This window comes from Ictalurus punctatus, chromosome 15 (genome assembly GCF_001660625.3).
Source record: "Ictalurus punctatus breed USDA103 chromosome 15, Coco_2.0, whole genome shotgun sequence".
In the NCBI taxonomy this organism is placed as follows: Eukaryota; Metazoa; Chordata; class Actinopteri; order Siluriformes; family Ictaluridae; genus Ictalurus; species Ictalurus punctatus.
The window spans coordinates 7,969,696-7,987,516 of NC_030430.2; the positions used below are offsets into that span (position 1 = coordinate 7,969,696).

Genomic DNA, 17,821 nt, shown 5'->3' on the forward strand with positions numbered 1-17,821 from the left:
ATTACTATTCAGTGCTATTCAGACAAAAGAAGATTTCCAGTCATATCTATATTAAGTAATGTTGTTAGAGGATGTCTACAGTAATTATAATCTATTAGCACGTGATACAGTGAGGGAAAGAAGTATTTGATCCCCTGCTGATTTTGCACGTTTGCCCACTTACAAAGAAATGATCAGTCTATAATTTTAATGGTAGTTGTATTTGAACAGTGAGAGACAGAATAACAGCAAGAAAATCCAGAAAAACGCACGTCAAAAATTTTATAAATTGATTTGCATTTTAATGAGGGAAATAAGTATTTGGCCCTCTCTCAATCAGAAAGATTTCTGGCTCCCAGGCGTCTTTTATACAGGTAACGAGCTGAGATTAGGAGCACACTCTTAAAGGGAGTGCTCCTAATATCAGTTTGTTACATGTATAAAAGACACCTGTCCACAGAAGCAATCAATCAATCAGATTCCAAACTCTCCACCATGGCCAAGACCAAAGAGCTCTCCAAGGATGTCAGGGACAAGACTGTAGACCTACACAAGTCTGGAATGGGCTACAAGACCATTGCCAAGCAGCTTGGTGAGAAGGTGACAGCAGTTGGTGCGATTATTCGCAAATGGAAGAAACACAAAAGAACTGTCAATCTCCCTCGGCCTGGGGCTCCATGCAAGATCTCACCTCGTGGAGTTGCATTGATCATGAGAACAGTGAGGAATCAGCCCAGAACTACACGGGAGGATCTTGTCAATGATTTCAAGGCAGCTGGGACCATAGTCACCAAGAAAACAATTGGTAACACACTACGCCGTGAAGGATTGAACTCCTGCAGCGCCCGCAAGGTCCGCTGCTCAAGAAAGCACATATACATGCCCGTCTGAAGTCTGCCAATGAACATCTGCATGGTTTAGAGGACCACTGGTTGAAAGTGTTGTGGTCAGATGAGACGAAAATGGAGCTCTTTGGCATCAACTCAACTGGCCGTGTTTGGAGGAGGAGGAATGCTGCCTATGACCCCAAGAACACCATCCCCACCGTCAAACATGGAGGTGGAAACATTATGCTTTGGGGGTGTTTTTCTGCTAAGGGGACAGGACAACTTCACCGCATCAAAGGGACGATGGACGGGGCCATGTACTGTCAAATCTTGGGTGAGAACCTCCTTCCCTCAGCCAGGGCATTGAAAATGAGTCGTGGATGGGTATTCCAGCATGACAATGACCCAAAACACACGGCCAAGGCAACAAAGGAGTGGCTCAAGAAGAAGCACATTAAGGCCCTGGAGTGGCCTAGCCAGTCTCCAGACCTTAATCCCATAGAAAATCTGTGGAGAGAGCTGAAGGTTCGAGTTGCCAAACGTCAGCCTCGAAACCTTAATGACTTGGAGAAGATCTGCAAAGAGGAGTGGGACAAAATCCCTCCTGAGATGTGTGCAAACCTGGTGGCCAACTACAAGAAACGTCTGACCTCTGTGATTGCCAACAAGGGTTTTGCCACCAAGTACTAAGTCATGTTTTGCAGAGGGGTCAAATACTTATTTCCCTCATTAAAATGCAAATCAATTTATAACATTTTTGACATGCGTTTTTCTGGATTTTTTTGTTGTTATTCTGTCTCTCACTGTTCAAATAAATCTACCATTAAAATTATAGACTGATCATTTCTTTGTCAGTGGGCAAACGTACAAAATCAGCAGGGGATCAAATACTTCTTTCCCTCACTGTAAGTGGTTTCTGTATTAATCACAGAGATGGGTGTCTTTACAATGCTCGTCACACTAGAAATTCCATACGTACTATGTATACACCTCATTGTACTAAGAGCTTGCTTTGGAGCTCATGGCCGGGCAAGTTACGCCTGATGATTTGTACGTCCCATGACGTCCCCTGCGCTAGGAACTCAATAACTTACCTAAAACCCACAGAAGTGCCACTTCTCTGGCATGTCATCTATATTTTATTGTTGCGTTTGAAACTTCGCCAGTATTTGGTTTCGTTGTGGTTTCGGTGGGAAACAATAGCAAAGAGTGAGAACTTCAGGGTGTGTCTTTAAACTGAAGAAAAAATACAGTTCCTCTTTTCCCACAGGATATAACGCAGTTTTTACCAACGCGTCAGTTCAGACAATAAATATATAATCTTTCCGTATGGGTGCATGTGCAGTCCACAAAAAAGTTATGATCGTTTTAAGGGTCAACAATAATTTCATGCAGTTTACAAACACGGGCAGAAACAAATCCAAGAGCAGAGTCAGGAAGTTGAAGGTTGATTGGTTCTTTGATAGTCCAGGGATTTCAGTTCACAATATTGTGAATAATTAGAGAACAAAATTCTCAAAAAAAAACAACACTTGTGTCAATAAGTATATTGAACTCGGATCTGAATTGTGCGTTCGTTCTTCGTGAAAGCACCACAACTCCATGTGCTGGCCACATGGCCCAAAAATGTGAGATGAATTTTGGTAGACTTAGGGCCACATCTGGGATCTTTTTTCACCTTTACACACACACACACACACACACATACACATAGCAGTGAGAGGGGGAAGGTCAGGGCAGGGTAGCCAAAGACCTCCAGTGTGTTGAAAAAAGTGGTATTGAGGGATTCCCTTAAATGAATGAGTTTTTTTCTTTTTCATTTTCTCTATATCAGTGGATAGAATTCAAGTTAAAGTGATGTTTCTACCACCTACAGTGATGTGAAAAAGTATTTGCCTGATTTCTTCTGTTTTTGTGTATATCTCATGTAACAACAAATCCAGAAAAGTTGCCAATTAACCTCCAGCTGTTTCTTTTTAGTAACACTTACTTTTCCAGCCTTTTGTTTCCCCCGTCCCGACTTTTTTGAGACGTGTTGCGTCCATCAAATTCAAAATTGCCTTATTATTTTCTTAAAACGGTACATTTACTCGCCTTAAACATTTGATATGTTTTCTATGTTCTATTGTGAATAACATACGGGTTTATGAGATTATCAAATCATTGCATTTTGTTTTTATTTACATTTTACACAGCGTCCCAACTGTTTTGGAATTGGGGTTGTACTAAATAGTTTCAGAAATTAAAACTAAGATAAAACAAAGGCGACCTGAGTAAACACAAAATACCGTTTTTAAACGATCTACGGACTGCATTGATAATGGGGTTCAGCTGGACGAGACACAACCAGGCCTGATTACTGCAAACCCTGTTCAATCATATCAACCCTTAAGGAGAACTTTTTCAACAGCATGAAGTTGGTTAAAGGTCTTACCCACTAATTCACTATGCCAAAGCTGAAAGAAATTCCAGAAATGATGAGGAAGAAGGTGATTGAAATACATCAGTCTGGGAAGGGTTACAAAGCTATTCCAAAGGGTCTGGGACTCCAAAGAACCACCGTGAGAGCCGTTATCTCCAAATGGAAAAACTCGGCTCAGTAATGAACCTTCCCAGAAGTGGCCGACCTTCCAAAATTCCTCCAAGAGCACAGTGACGACTCAGCCAGCAAGTCACAAAAGAGCCAAGGACAACATCAAAGGACTGACAGGCCTCTCTTGCATCAATAAAGGTCACCGTTTACTGGGGTACACAGGGCAAAAATGGCGTCCATGGAAGAGTGGCGAGGTGAAAACCACTGCTAACCCAGAAGAACTTTAAGGCTCTGGATTTTGCCAAAACACACCTTGATGATCCTCAAACCTTTCGGGAGAATGTTCTGTGGACTGATGAGTCGAAAGTGGAACTGTTTGGAAGACAGGAGTCCCGTTACATCTGGCGTAAACCAAACACCGAATTCCACAAAAAAGAACACCATACCTACAGTGAAGCATGGTGGTGGCAGTGTGATGGTGTGGGGATGCTTTGCTGCTTCAGCGCCTGGACAACGTGCAGTAATTGAGGGAAACCTGAATTCTGCTTTCTACCAGAAAATCCTAAAGGAGAATATCTGCTCTTCAGACTGTGAGTTGAAAGTCAAGTGCAACTGGATTATGCAGCGGGACAACGATCCAAAGCGTAGGAGTAAGTCCTAGAAGTAAGCATTTGGTTGCAGTTATAGCTGTTAAAGTTGGCACAACCAGATTTTAAGTTGAATTAGTTTTTCACATGGGTGATGGGTATTGGATAACTTTTTTTTTTGTTGTTCCTTCAATAAAGAAAAAATAATAATAAATACTGTATTTTGTGTTTACTCGGGTTGCCTTTGTTTTTTTTGTTTTTTTTCGTTTGAAGATCTAAAAGTATTTATGATGAGATGTACACAAAAACAAAAGAACTCCGGCAAATGTTTTTCACACACATTTCGATTTCAAATGTAGCACACAGGTTTAGAAAAAGTGTCATACAGGTGAAAGCAGGAGAGCACGTTCACTTTCACCACCAAGAGTGGTGTCCTAGATGAATTTGATTGCAGTCACTCTTGTCCCACATCTCCATAGCATGCTTGTGTTCTTCTCTCTTTTCCTTCATGCTTGTATCCTTTCTCCTTGCAATATGCACTCTTTTGATATCTTTCAAAGCCTTGTCTGTGTCTCTGTCTTCTCATCTTCGTTCCTGGCTAATCCCTTCTCTGTCTCCTCTTCTTCACCCTTCCCTCTGCTCAGCTGTCCGACTATTTGTCTGATAAGGCCGTATTGGTTTCTAGTCGAGCAGAAGTGGCCAAGCAGCATCTTGACAGAGTACTTGGTCCATTTGAAAAAGCCATGGGTCAAGCAAACAGGCAGCTTGTGTGAATATCTGTCTGCGCATGTGTTATTCATCCTTGTTCTATTCCCCAGAGATCTGAAAGATTGCTTTTGTTTTTTTTTCCCCCCATGTGCTTTTACCCACCTTTTCTTCTCCATTACATCTTGCGGGTTATGCTTCAAAACAATTTCCTTTAATTGATTTGTCATGACCAGTCGTTAAGCATTAAATATGAAATGCTGTCAGCACTCAGTTGTGTTTATTACCCACCCTGACCTTTGTAAGCAAGTCATTTTATGGAGAATACCAATTTTAGTTGAATACCCCTGGTGTGGCTAATGTTTGCTTCAGTAGCCAGTGCCACTACATGTTTAAAATTCTTTTAACACGTTGTCATAAGCCAGCTCAACATGCTACTAGAGCGGACATCTAACTAACTATTGTGTATACACGAGTAAACAAAAGCCTGCGATTGACCTGCAACGGAAGATGGAAATAAAGCCTTCCTTCCCATGCAGACAGTATAACTATGAATGTCTGTGCCATTATCAGGGACGATAGAAAGAAACTTTAGATAACTTTACCATTTAGAAGAGGTCATGGGTATGACGGCATTAAACTAGAAGTAGTATTTCAGTATCGCTAAGAAGTTAGGAGTTAGGAGTTCAGGTCAAAAGCCCAATAGTGGTTCTGTGGCAGGACTGGGATTTAAATTCACAACCTTCTGGTCAACCTAACTGCTCAGCTACTGCTCTTCATCTGGTCACACTATGACAAGTTTAGTATTTGGCCAGATTTTCTTTTAAAACATCAAGTAGGACTGATTATATGAGCTTGAATGGTTTCCCAGACCATGGAGGAAATAAGGCAATTCTGCCTTGCCACATCATAGAAGAAATTATTTTGTGTTTTTCAGCAGTTGCCCATTCCACACTATTTTATTATCTCTGTCAGTTTGTCCCGATTCAGTCCACTGAATTCTATACCATGGTGAAATGGTATTACTGGAAGTTTATTTTAATGATGATCTCAAATTCACAGGCTTGTGAATTTCCGCATCAGAGAGGAATGATTTCTAGGATTTATGATTTTATTCTGGCGCTAGGTAGTGAGTCGAGTAACAAAATTAGGAATGCATGGGAAACGGAGTTAGGAGTACAGATAAGTGAGGAGTGTTGGGAACATGCTATAGGGAGGGTACAGTCTACCACTTCTTGTGCTCGTCTTGGACTTTTACAGTTCAAAGTTTTAAATAGAGTCCATCTGTCCAACTCGAGACTTTCTGTGATGTATCCGGACGTAGAGGACAAGTGTGATAAATGCCATGGCTCTCCCTGCCATCTTGGCCTTATGTTTTTCTTCTGCCCTGATCTCCATGGTTTTTGGTCTGATTTTTTTTACCATCATGTCCACTATTCTCAGGGTAGATTTAAAACCTTGCCCATTGATTGCTGTATTTGGGATTCCTGATGCCTCAGTTCCATTGAGCTCGATACAAAAGGATGTTATGGCTTTCACATCCCTTATAGCAAGACGTTCCCTACTGTTGCATTGGAAGTCTGCTAAAAACCCATCTATCTCCCAGTGGCTAAAGGACGTGATGTTTTTTCTAAAACTCGAGAAAATAGGGTATACGATTTTTTTTTAATAAATGGCATCCCTTTATCGTATACTTTATGGAGTTACAGACACTTCCCACTTAAATTTTTGTGCCTGTTGTTGGGTCTTCCAATATCTATATAACCAGCGACAGTTATTGGGTAGCCATGATGAGCCGGGGGGGCGGGGGACGGGTACTTTTAATTTTGTTTTCCTTTGTTAGTATAGAAAGAAAAAAAACCTGTGAATGTTTACTGCTGTGTGTTGCTCAATTTGTTTTCTTTTTTCTTCCCAATGGAATATTTGGGAAAGGGAGGGGAGGAGAGAAGAGAAAAGGTGCTGTTCAGCAGACATGTTTGGTAGACGTGTTCAGCAGAAATGTCCAGCAGAAATGTTCAGTAAAAAATCTTATGATATCAAATTCTATCACTGACGCTGTATGCAGATGATAGTTATTAGGAAATTCACTGATAAAAATGGTTGATAATCACTCAATTTATCAATCCAGTACTATTCGTGATGATTGAGTTGCAGTATCATGATAAATGATGGGTGTCTCAGCAAGAGAGTCTGGATTTATACCCTCCTTGCTTCACCACTGCATTCCCATCATCAATCAACTGGGGTGTATGGGTTAAGATGAGGGTGAGGGCTTGAGGTAGGATTCATGGTATTTTTATCACTTAATCTGCACATTTCTTTCTAGCAATTTTGTGAGAGATCAGATTGGTAATTTTGTTTGTTGGATTTTCTTTCCTAGTTTTTTCAGTTTTACAATGTAGTATCAATGCTGTGTAACTCCACTAAATTCAGATGGACTCTAGATCCATCCCATATCCACTGTCTCATATGAACTGTCTCACAGATGAAGTTAGATTTTTATGTGATTCTCACATAAAAAATTGTGGCTACGCCCATTCACGCGGGTTCAAGCACACTATTACCTGGAAGAACCCTGACAATAATAGAGAGAGAGAGAGCTTTTGTGGATGTGTGTTAGAAAAGTGCAGCATGTGCCAAATTTTGGTCCTCTCCCTGCACACGGGGCTTAATTAGCCATGCCTGCTTAGCCCAGAGCCTGTTAGACACATTCTTCCTCTCGCAAGCAAGGGTGCATTCTCGGATCACTCAGATAAGGGAACAAAACTACCCCTCTTTGGCCTTATAGCCCAAATGTTTGTCCGACCTTTTTTGCCCTTCTATGCGAGACCCAAATAGCGCTGTTATACAAGCCTCCAAGAAGGACAGGGATAAAGATGAAGGAGAGAGTGTAGTGGGAGAGAGAATAGGGACAGAAAAAAAGACAAGGAGAACTGTAAATTCTTCCTCAAATCCTGATCTGATCCAGGCATCTCAGGACATTCATAGTATCTCACTAGTTGCTGAACTTTAACGGAAATAATAAATACACTTTATTGGCCCGTGAGTCCCTATATTGGAATTTTGTTTTCTTCTCATATGCTGATACACATGAAAGGAAGTAAAGGGTCAGAACAACCGGTCAGCCTCCTGGGTGCTCCTAGAGCAGTTAGGGGTTGCAGGCCATACTGAAGATCATGGCTGTAATCAAACAATGGCACTGGAACCCCTTCGCTGCAGGGTGATTAACCCATGAGCTGCCATGGCACCACCTAGCCTCCTAGATCTGTTTTCTAGAGAGAAAAAAGCAATAAGAAAGTCTCTCCGTTCTGTTGAGGTATCCAGCAATTGCTGGTTCCAGGAGCATGCCTCAATTAATTTGAGGTATTCAGTCGCTAGAAGAAAGCAATTAGTTTATCAAGAATTCCCAGAATTTTGAATGTTGCTATATATCCAGGGCCTCCACCAGTAAGGCCTTAAATGCTTTCTGAAGATAGGGGCAGGATCTAAAGGAGCCTGAGCTGTGAAAGTCAGACTAATAGGGGAAAGGGACACGTTTTGCTTTCCACATAGTGTAGAGAAAAAGAGAAGACCGTGTCTCTTGTAGCTTCACCACTCAAACATGGTATGTGTTGTTTGAAGGACTTTGCTAACAGGCCTTGGCCTGCAGTCGCAGAGGGAGATGAAGAGAGTAGACATCGATAATACCCCTAGCCTAGGCTGATCTTTGCATTTCAAGAGCGAACTAAATCCTCAGGAAAGACCTAGGATTATGTCTATTTTGTTTCTTTTTCTACATGAAATATTGGGAAATGTTTGAGACACAGTTTAAGGCTGCCACCCTCCTCCATCCTCTCTAACGTTAGGACCGGGAATGCATTGAAAGAAACTATAATAGCAGCACTGTGAATGTATGTGTTTAAATGTGAGGTGTCTATGATTGGGAGGGAGAGAAGGTGGAAAAAATGAACTCAGGATATGATGACAAGCAGTCGGACATATTAGTTTTGTTGAGACAGGGGAGCAGATTGATGGAGATGAGGAATGTGCTGACTAACTGATGGGCTGATCAATTACATGCACACTTAAACTTCTGTGGAAAAAGGGAGATGTCGGAAAGCAATGGAGCAATGGAGATGAGATATCGTGTGTGGTTGTGGGTGTGTGTGTGTGTGGGGGGGAGGGGGAGGGGGGGGGGGGGGGTGTAGAATTACCGGAGCTTGGAGATGAGCACTCTCAGATAGGCAGCTAAACAGGAGTACTGTTGTGCACATAATCCTCTCCTACTTTCTGGAGTGTCATGTAATTTTAGGTGTTCAACTTTCAAAATTACCTGGAAAGCAGAATCTGCGAAAAACGACGCATCATGTTTCTGCTGTAGCGTTATGCAAACGCTGTTTTGAGGAAGCATGTGGCAATAATTGTTTACACAAAATATACACTATATGGGAAAAAAGTATGTGGACACTTTAGTAATCAAACCCATATGTGCTTGTTAAACATCCCACACCGTCCGTGTTCCAGTTCATCCCAAAGGTGTTCAGTGGGGTTTGATTTCTGGGCTCTGCGCAGGCCACACACATTTTTCCACACCAACCCTGGCAAGCCATGTCTTTATGAACCTTGCTTTGTGCACAGGGGGATAGTCATGCTGGAACAGGTTTGGGCCTCTTGGTTAAAGTCATGGGAAATATTAATGCTGCAGCATACTATGACATTCTAGGCAATTCTGTGCTTCCAATGCTGTGGCAGCAGTTTGGGGAAGAACCACATATGGGTGTGATGGTCAGGTATCCATACACTTTTGCCATATAATGCAGCAGTAAGTGCATATTCCGAAGTTATTTCCATGCTAATATGTAGGTAGGTAAACTAACATAACATCAGCTAGCTATTGAAAAGCAAACTGACCGACGTAAGTAAAATTATCTAGCTGTTAATCGGCTCACTCTTCAAATTAAGAGCTAACCACATTTTTAAAGCTAAACTGTTTCTTTATTTACATTGTGAAGGTAGCCGACCATTTAAAAGTTTTTATTTTTTTATTTTTTTTAAAAGTCACTTAACAAGTGTGCTAGAATTAAAAGCAATAATTTGTTTAAACCATTATACTTCCATTTATTATGCTGTTCACTTTTCAGAATGTTATTGAACTAGCTATCCAGCCAAAGAAAATATTTTATCTAGCTATTAACGAGTAGAACATAAAGGTTTTAACCCATCCAGATTTACAGTGTCACTGTACTTACTGAATAATTTGTTTTATGATGAAGAACTGAAGGCTAGCAATAAAAATGGGTTCATTTCGTTCAAAAACAGAAAAGCTTATCCATCCATCCACCGCTTACTCCTTTTCAGGGTCACGGGGAACCTGGAGCCTGTCCCAGGGAGCATCGGGCACAAGGCGGGGTACACCCTGGACAGTGCCAGTCCATCGCAGTGCACAATCACATGCGCACTACGGACACTTTAGACACGCCAATCAGCCTACCATACATGTCTTTGGACTGGGGGAGGACACCGGAGTATCCGGAGGAAACCCCTGCAGCACGGGGAAAATATGCAAACTCCGCACACACATGGACACTGGACACCCGAACCCCGGACCCTGGAGGTGTGAGGCGAACGTGCTAACCACTAAGCCACCGTGCGCCCATAGAAAAGCTCATCTTTCTTTTAAATGTAAATTAGGACTACAACGTGAAAGATATTCTCCTTCAAACCCAGAACGATCTGTTTAATCTACTGTAAGAAAGTAGTGATCTGATCCATTTGAACCGATTCGGTCATGACACTCGGGTGGGCTAATGTGGTATCTACTGCAGGTTGCGTGGCGTGTGCAATGATGGCCAAATCGAGTCGTTCTGACATCAAACAGTGAATATGGAATACCTCTGCCGATCTGATCTGGCTAGCTTATCTAGCGCGCCTACTCTCTAAAATGAAATTGAAATTCCTCAAGACAGATAACTCGAATCCTTTTCCATTCTTACGAACTTTCTTCCATCCTTTTTGGCTTTGAATCTGCAACGGGGTCAGCGCGCTGCTTTATCTCTCATGATTTGGCTGCCAGAAAAAAGCTTTGTTAACATCTGATCAGGCTAGTTTCCCTCTGGCTGAGCATTAAGTCTGTCTCCATTGTTTCCTTTCGGTGGCTTAACTGTGATGGATTACTCTTGCTATCTATCTGAGGGATATGGATCAGTTTCACTTATACTGGAGCAAGAGTTAGAGCTTTTGTGGTAAATGCTGGGAGTTCTAGCATGAGATATGCCAGTGTTGCAGTAGACTGTCTAGACACAGCTATGTTGGAGGCTAACAGGCAGGACCTCAGCAAATCACCAAGATGGGTTCATTAGCCCACAGAACTATTTTGTAGCTATTAATTTGTATTTTCCCCAAATTCAGCGAGTTGCTTTGTTTAACGAGACAAAGGTTCCATAATTAGGAAAGAGAGAATTGAGTAATGGTAATGTCAAAGCCATCAGAAATTAGATTTCTTTTTGTTCCAGCAGAGCTCAGTGTGTAAACCTTCCCGGCTCTAGCTAATTAAACATTCTGCCCACCATACACGTCATGCTTGGCTAACGCTTGTATACCACAATGAAATATAATCATCTTTCTTAAACGCACATGGAGCATTGATTGTTATTTCTAGCTTTTCTTTTCTCTCATCATTCATAACAAGATCAGTGAAGGTATTTATTGTTCTCCTATCTTCTACTTGATTCCTAGGTCTTCCTAGTATCTCGGCAGTATCTCAGTATGGTCCACCCATGGGATCCTGAACGTCTGATTGTTTTTGTATACTTTTTTTTTTTTTTTTGGCTACAATCTTGGCAATCTGATTGTCTCTCAGCACTTTCATGTGGTTGCACTCCTGTCCAGTCGTTTCCAACAAGAAAGGCAAACCATCGAACACAGCAACACAACTGACTTTTCAGAGCAAGTCATTGGGTTAAAAAAAAGGAAAAAGTGAACAGAATCCCATCTTTATTTATCCAAAAGTACCGTGTAGCAGTTAGTGGTGAGTAAACAAGATACTCCAGCTGACTTGGAGATGGGTTACAGGAGAATTTTGGCTGGTTTCTGGTCGACTCGTCCTGTGAAAGCATGCAGATATTAGCCACATTTATTGACAAACAAACCAGAGTTTAAAGAAACTAGAGGTCTGGTTTGTGGGACAAATTCCTGTGCAACAGCAAGGTTTCACTGGAAACAGAGCAATCATTTTACTGTGTACTGTGGAAGCAGAGCTGAAGTGTTTTTTCCTTTATTTATTTCTGGAAAAAAAACAAACCTCCAGTCTAAATTTTGGGAACCCTGCATGTGGTCGAGATATCCTTCCATGTTGAGCATTTTATACTGATTAAGTACTGTATATGGCATATACTTGTTCATTTGGCTTTTATATGAATCCTGTGTATTCATCAAATAACGATCTGGGGCCTGATTCTAAAAGAACAAATTTTGAGCAGTGGTACACACAGCATGCAGAAAGAATATATAGTCCACTGTACAGTACACAAGTATGGAAAAGAACTAACCGGCAGATCGGTATGTTGCTTTCACTAAATAACAGTATCTTAGGAACCTTGAATAATGGGTTTCACCAGCATCAGGAATGCACTCCTTTCTCTGTCCTCTTCTTTCTATCCATCTCACCTCATTTCTCTCCCCAAGGGCCCTTTTGAGTCTCAAATACACTTCATCAGTGCCGTGCGCAATTACACAAGATACTCTATCTCACCATGCCCATCTCCCCTCCCTCTTTCTTTCTGTCTGGCAGGAGAGTGAAATCCATTCTCTGTGCCCCAGCGATTGCTTGCAAAGTGGAATGGCAGGAATGTACCCAAAAGAGAAAGAGAGGAGCGGGGGGGAAGAGAAAAGGGGGGGGGGGGGGGTTCCTGGTAGCAGTAAAGAAGGGTACAGCTTGGCAGGGAGGCCGTATTAAGGGGAAGGCCAATAGTTCTAACTTTGGCAGACCGGGATCTGTTACTGTTTGAGCGATTTAGAGAGCGCTTTATCACTTGACAGGATAGTGGCCACGAGAGAAAGACAGCGGTGGACAAATCAGTAGCCTATGCACCTGCGATGAACCGATTTTGTGTCCAGGCTATAATTTTAAATGAATTTTTTCTTAATTAGTAGTAGCCCCATGGGCAAGTAGGTTCAACAATAACAACAAAACCCTACTCCTTAAACATTGGTTAAACTTCAAGAGACAATAATGACCAGACTCAAATAGCTTCCACATGTGATGTGATGTGAGGAGAGAATACCACACCCCATAGCAAGTCATAACATTGGACAGTGACGTGCTAGGGTGCTACTATGGTGTGCGTGTGTGTGTATGTATATATATATATATCATATGCTTGTTAATTTCCCTTAGTCTGTATTAATGCACTTAGCTAGCGAACTAGTTGGCCATATGTTATTGCATTGTCTTAGCTACGACTTCTTATTCTAGTCAACTGATGAAGCGCTCTGCACTGAGAAGGGAAAGCATCATCATAAGATGGAAGTGTTGCATAAGATTTAATTGAATCAGCATCTTGGGTGGATAACGGATGGAGTTTTAAATGAAATTTCGTCAAACGAATGGAACGGCAGTGAAATGATGCGGTGGAAAACATGCCATGTCTCTGTTTTATAACCGCTCTAATGGCTGCCGTGTGATATTACAAACCTCAGGAACTGAACACAATTGACTCGGCACATCTCCCAGAAGACTTTGCTTCAGGCCAGAATTGTTCTGTACAGCCTGGGTTCGCTTTTCATCCGTTGCATTTAGAGTACACTTTTTCTTCTGCATGTAAGATTACACCATCTGTGTAACAGTTGTGTTTATATACAGAGATTTTCATCTGTTCAACTAAATTTATTCCAACTGAAGAATATGAATGCTGTAATACGAGAGCTATTTACATGTTCTCTTAAATCTCCATTTTCATAAGAACAAGTAATCCAAGCCAATCCTGTGTATATGTTAGGAGCAGAATTTAGTGTTAACGTTACAAAGCAACAAAAACAGAAAGGCTTCAGAGTGTTGTCAAAATGTAGCGTGTTGCTAACTTTAGCTCAGTGTGTTCGCTCAGTTTACACTCGCCTTCCTTGACGTCCAACTATTTCATTGTAATAAGTTTACGTAGTAGTTATTCTTCTGAAGTTGATCAGATAGAAATTGAATTTGCCTTGGCCTCAATTCCATCAGATTATTATTATTATTATTGGATTATTAGGCTGCATGTAAATGTGTCTCCTGTTTTATCCTGAACAGACACTTGTATGCCATATTCTCCATTCTGAATGGTCAGAAGGCGTTGATTTAATTTTCTATAACGGCAGCAAATCACAGGTTATATTAATGAGCTTATTTTAATTAATGATTGTTTCTACAATAACAGCTCATTCACAGGGACTTGTGTAATGTGTAATCATAGATATGGTGAAGTAAAGAGGCATTTATTTAACATTTATTGAAGTGTCAGAGCTTTGAGGTTTTTCATTGTCCTCAGGACAAGAGGAGGTCATGCTTTGTAGTTTCTTGGTACAAGATGAATTTTTGTTTGTCTTATTAACTTCAAGAGAACGAAAAACTTTTGAACGGGATGATTAGGATAAAATGTTATTATTATTTTGTTTAAAGATCTTTTTTTTTCATTTAGTACCACCCTTCAGAAGCTACACAAGGTATTTACATGTTTCCTAGAAGATGAAATCATAACAATTTATACCGATCATCACTTTTCAAAAGTTTACACCCTCCTGGCTCCAAGTAATACCACTCGGTATTAAGAATCAAACGCATGTAAACTTTTTGAACTGGTTCATTTGTGTAAGTTCTTCAGTTATTATTGTATGTGTGTGTGTGTGTGTGTGTGTGTATATATATATATATATATATATATATATATATATATATATATATATATATATATATATAAAATGTGAATGTGGACTCTGGTGCTCCAGTCTAATACCACACACACACACACACACACACACACAGAGAGAGAGAACTGGCTGTTCATAATGGATCAAATCAGCAGATAAAGAGGTTTTTATGGCTCAGCGCACTGCCATACAGCACTTCATCCGTCTTTCTTTCTAACTAGAGGAGAGCTGCTTACAAAGCCAGACAATTTCACTCTCAGTTGGAATGGGTGGACATATATTGCGTCCCTATCAATCAATCAATTGCACAGTGAAGCACTTTTACTTCAGCCATCTTGTCTCTTTTTGAAGGGCCTCTGCTGTTAGCATCACTAGCATCTGCTAATGAGACAGACAGGTCTTTATCCGCTGCAGCACTGAGAGAGAATGTACTCAGTGTTTGGATTTTATAAGCCCCTTAAACCCTCCACATTTCAGGGTCTCTGATCTGAACAAGAGCCAGGGTGTGTAATGAAGAGAGAGTGGGGACTAGTTTTATATACATTGTCCAGCTATTATAATATAGAATAAAACCGATTAGAATCGTAGAATTTAGAATGAATAATAATTAAACGTTATTTACAAAATGTATAACTGATTTGAATGATGTCAATATTTGAAATAAATCAAATTCTAATTATTTTTTTGTTTAAACATCTTTCAATTGACAACGGTTTCATACATTACCAAAAATACCAAACCAAACAACTGGGAAACAAATCTGATGACCTTTCACCCTCAGACCCTAAAAACAGGGGCAGTACCCTCTGACTTTGCTGCATGAGCCAGCTCTTTCTCCCTTACCTTTCAGTAGCTGCATATTGTTTGTGTGTGCGTGTGTGTGTGCTTGCGTACATATGTGTGTATGTGCGCATGTGAAGCAGGCGTGTGTGTGTGTGTTAATGTGGGTCGTTGGGTGGGTTGGCTGCCTTGCACTATCTCAGGAAACCAGGGGCCCTGCGGTCACTATGGTAGCATGCCTGCGTGATGACATGCTTGGCTCGACGGGAGCTGAAGCAGAAGCGTTCGATTAGCGGTGCGATGACCTCATTCCCAGATATCGCCGTGGAAACACTGATTCGCTGCTGTAAAATCAGGGCCTCTGAGAGTAGCCAAACAGGACTATAAATCAAACACACGCACAAACAGATACACACACACACACACACACACACACATACTGCGCAAACACAACAGATGTGTTCCTTTATCAGGATCAGCTTGCAAGTCCTTACCTCAGGAGGATCCATGTGTTTGATCTGAATTTCTTTCTATTTTGCTGTTTTTTTCTTCTCTAGGTCACTTCCTTTGGCTCTTTTTCTTCATAAAAACTTTAACATTTCCTTTCACAATGACATCACCCCCAGGTCTTGAGTCATGATGTCATCTAGATATCTTGGACAGCCTGGTAACATTTTGTCAAACGCCGCTGAGACATCCAAAAAGGCAGACGTAATGGTTTTTCTTTCTAGACCAGAGGCTGAAGGTCTGCGGGAGGAAAATCGGGTTCTTACCGTTTACTTTGGTTAGTGCTGCTTTGGCTACACTGATAAACCTACATTTAAAAAAACAAACAAACATATATATGTAATATACATCAATTTATCACAGTCAAGGTATATTGGATATGGCATAATGTGATGTAATTCAGTATTATGCCATTTTTAAAAATTGCCACACACATGTAGGAGTGATAGACACGTGTCCCGCCTCCTTCATTAGAACTGATGGCCATATTTGATACATTCTGGGGTCTTGACGTAACCTATGGTAGTGCTTTCGGACAGAATGGTAGAGGGAAACCAAGCAATCACACCAAGTAGTTGGATAGAAAGCTGGAGAGAAGGACATGTCTGTCTGAAACTTCCAGCTGGAGATGAAGGGAATGCAGGGCTTATAGAAAACAGGAAGAAGAACGATCTAGCCATGTTAGTATGTTACAATTAAACTAAAAATGAAACTGGAAAAGGATGGCTTGTTTTTGTCTTTGTGTTGCTGTCAATGGAGAGAGAACAGAGATAACTTCAGTCATGTTGAATTGTTTTCATCATTACTGAAAGCCTGTGTCCTTGGTTACATATTAAGGCTTTGTAATGTACAGTATAATGTCCATAGAATGTACCCAAGCTCACCTAAAAAGCGAACTACTGAAGAACAGGCTGCAGTTCTGGGCACAGCCCAAATCTGCGGTCCAGAATAACACTTTTATGACCCGTACAATAAAACAGCTGGAAAGAGTGCAATAATTACTCTGGAAAGTATCATTAAAATAGACAGCAATGGAAAAGTATGCCTCTCAGTGGAAATTGACCGGAATGAAGTGTACTCAACGCAAATATATTCGAATGTAATCAAATGTCCACTTTTTTATTTCAGACCGAGGCCATGAAGAACACCTTGAAAGAACTTGGCCTGAACATTGTGGAGATGACCGATGAATCGGCTACGCTGGATGGAGGAGACGTTCTTTTTACAGGTACTGACAGCAAATCTCTTTATATACCCCCATGTGTTTCGAATTATATTATAAATCAATCATTCCTTTAACAATGGAAATACTGTACATACTAATCAGTGGCTTTTGTCCAATACTTCCACATTACTAATTGTACATGTGTAGATAAGGTGCACCAAGGATAATGGTTTGTACATTTGTGACGTGTATCTCATCCTCACAGTTCTAGCATGGCTGTAGGTTTTCATTCTGGCCAATCAGGACCGCGTGTCATTCTAGCCTAAAAAACACGATTAGTTGGGATGAAAGCCACACTTGACCTTTGTGAAGAAGACTAGACAGTTCTGCTGTAAGGAGTGTAAAGTGCAAGTGCATCTCTCTGTAGGTCAAGAGTTTTTCGTGGGGTTGTCAAAAAGAACCAATCGAAGAGGGGCAGAGATCCTAGCAGACACCTTTAAAGTGAGTATTCAGTTGTAGGTTTTTTTTACTTCTTTAAATGTCCCACAATTTGATTAGGGCTTCTCTATTTTAAGGAAACCTGTTAAGATGCCTTGTCATAACCTTGCTCATATGCATCCTCACTAATACCTGAAGCTTTATTAGTATTGTGCAAATCTCAGACAGCTACCCATACTGCAGCTGATGTCGACTGGACTCTAAAGAATAACCATTTGTGAAAAGCTGCCCAGTAAATTCTATGCAGTAAAGTTTCAGACGCCGAGTACCAAGAGGACGGACGCTCATTTGGCCCACATTACGATAATCCTCAGAAGGGACATTTTTGTGCTATCTTTCCCCAATCGCTTTATCATTCGAG

At 40.9% G+C, this 17,821-nt stretch overlaps 1 protein-coding gene across 2 annotated transcripts in view; it reads left to right on the forward strand.

Moving 5' to 3' along the window:
* ddah1 (dimethylarginine dimethylaminohydrolase 1) overlaps positions 1-17,821 on the forward strand; it is a 53,607-nt gene that overhangs the window by 24,858 nt on the left and 10,928 nt on the right. For both annotated transcript variants that reach the window (XM_053686123.1, XM_017487508.3), the window contains exons 2-3: positions 16,926-17,025; positions 17,390-17,463. In XM_053686123.1, the coding sequence (XP_053542098.1) occupies positions 16,935-17,025; positions 17,390-17,463 (165 nt within the window). In that variant the 5' untranslated portion in view covers positions 16,926-16,934. The remainder of the gene's footprint in view (positions 1-16,925; positions 17,026-17,389; positions 17,464-17,821) is intronic.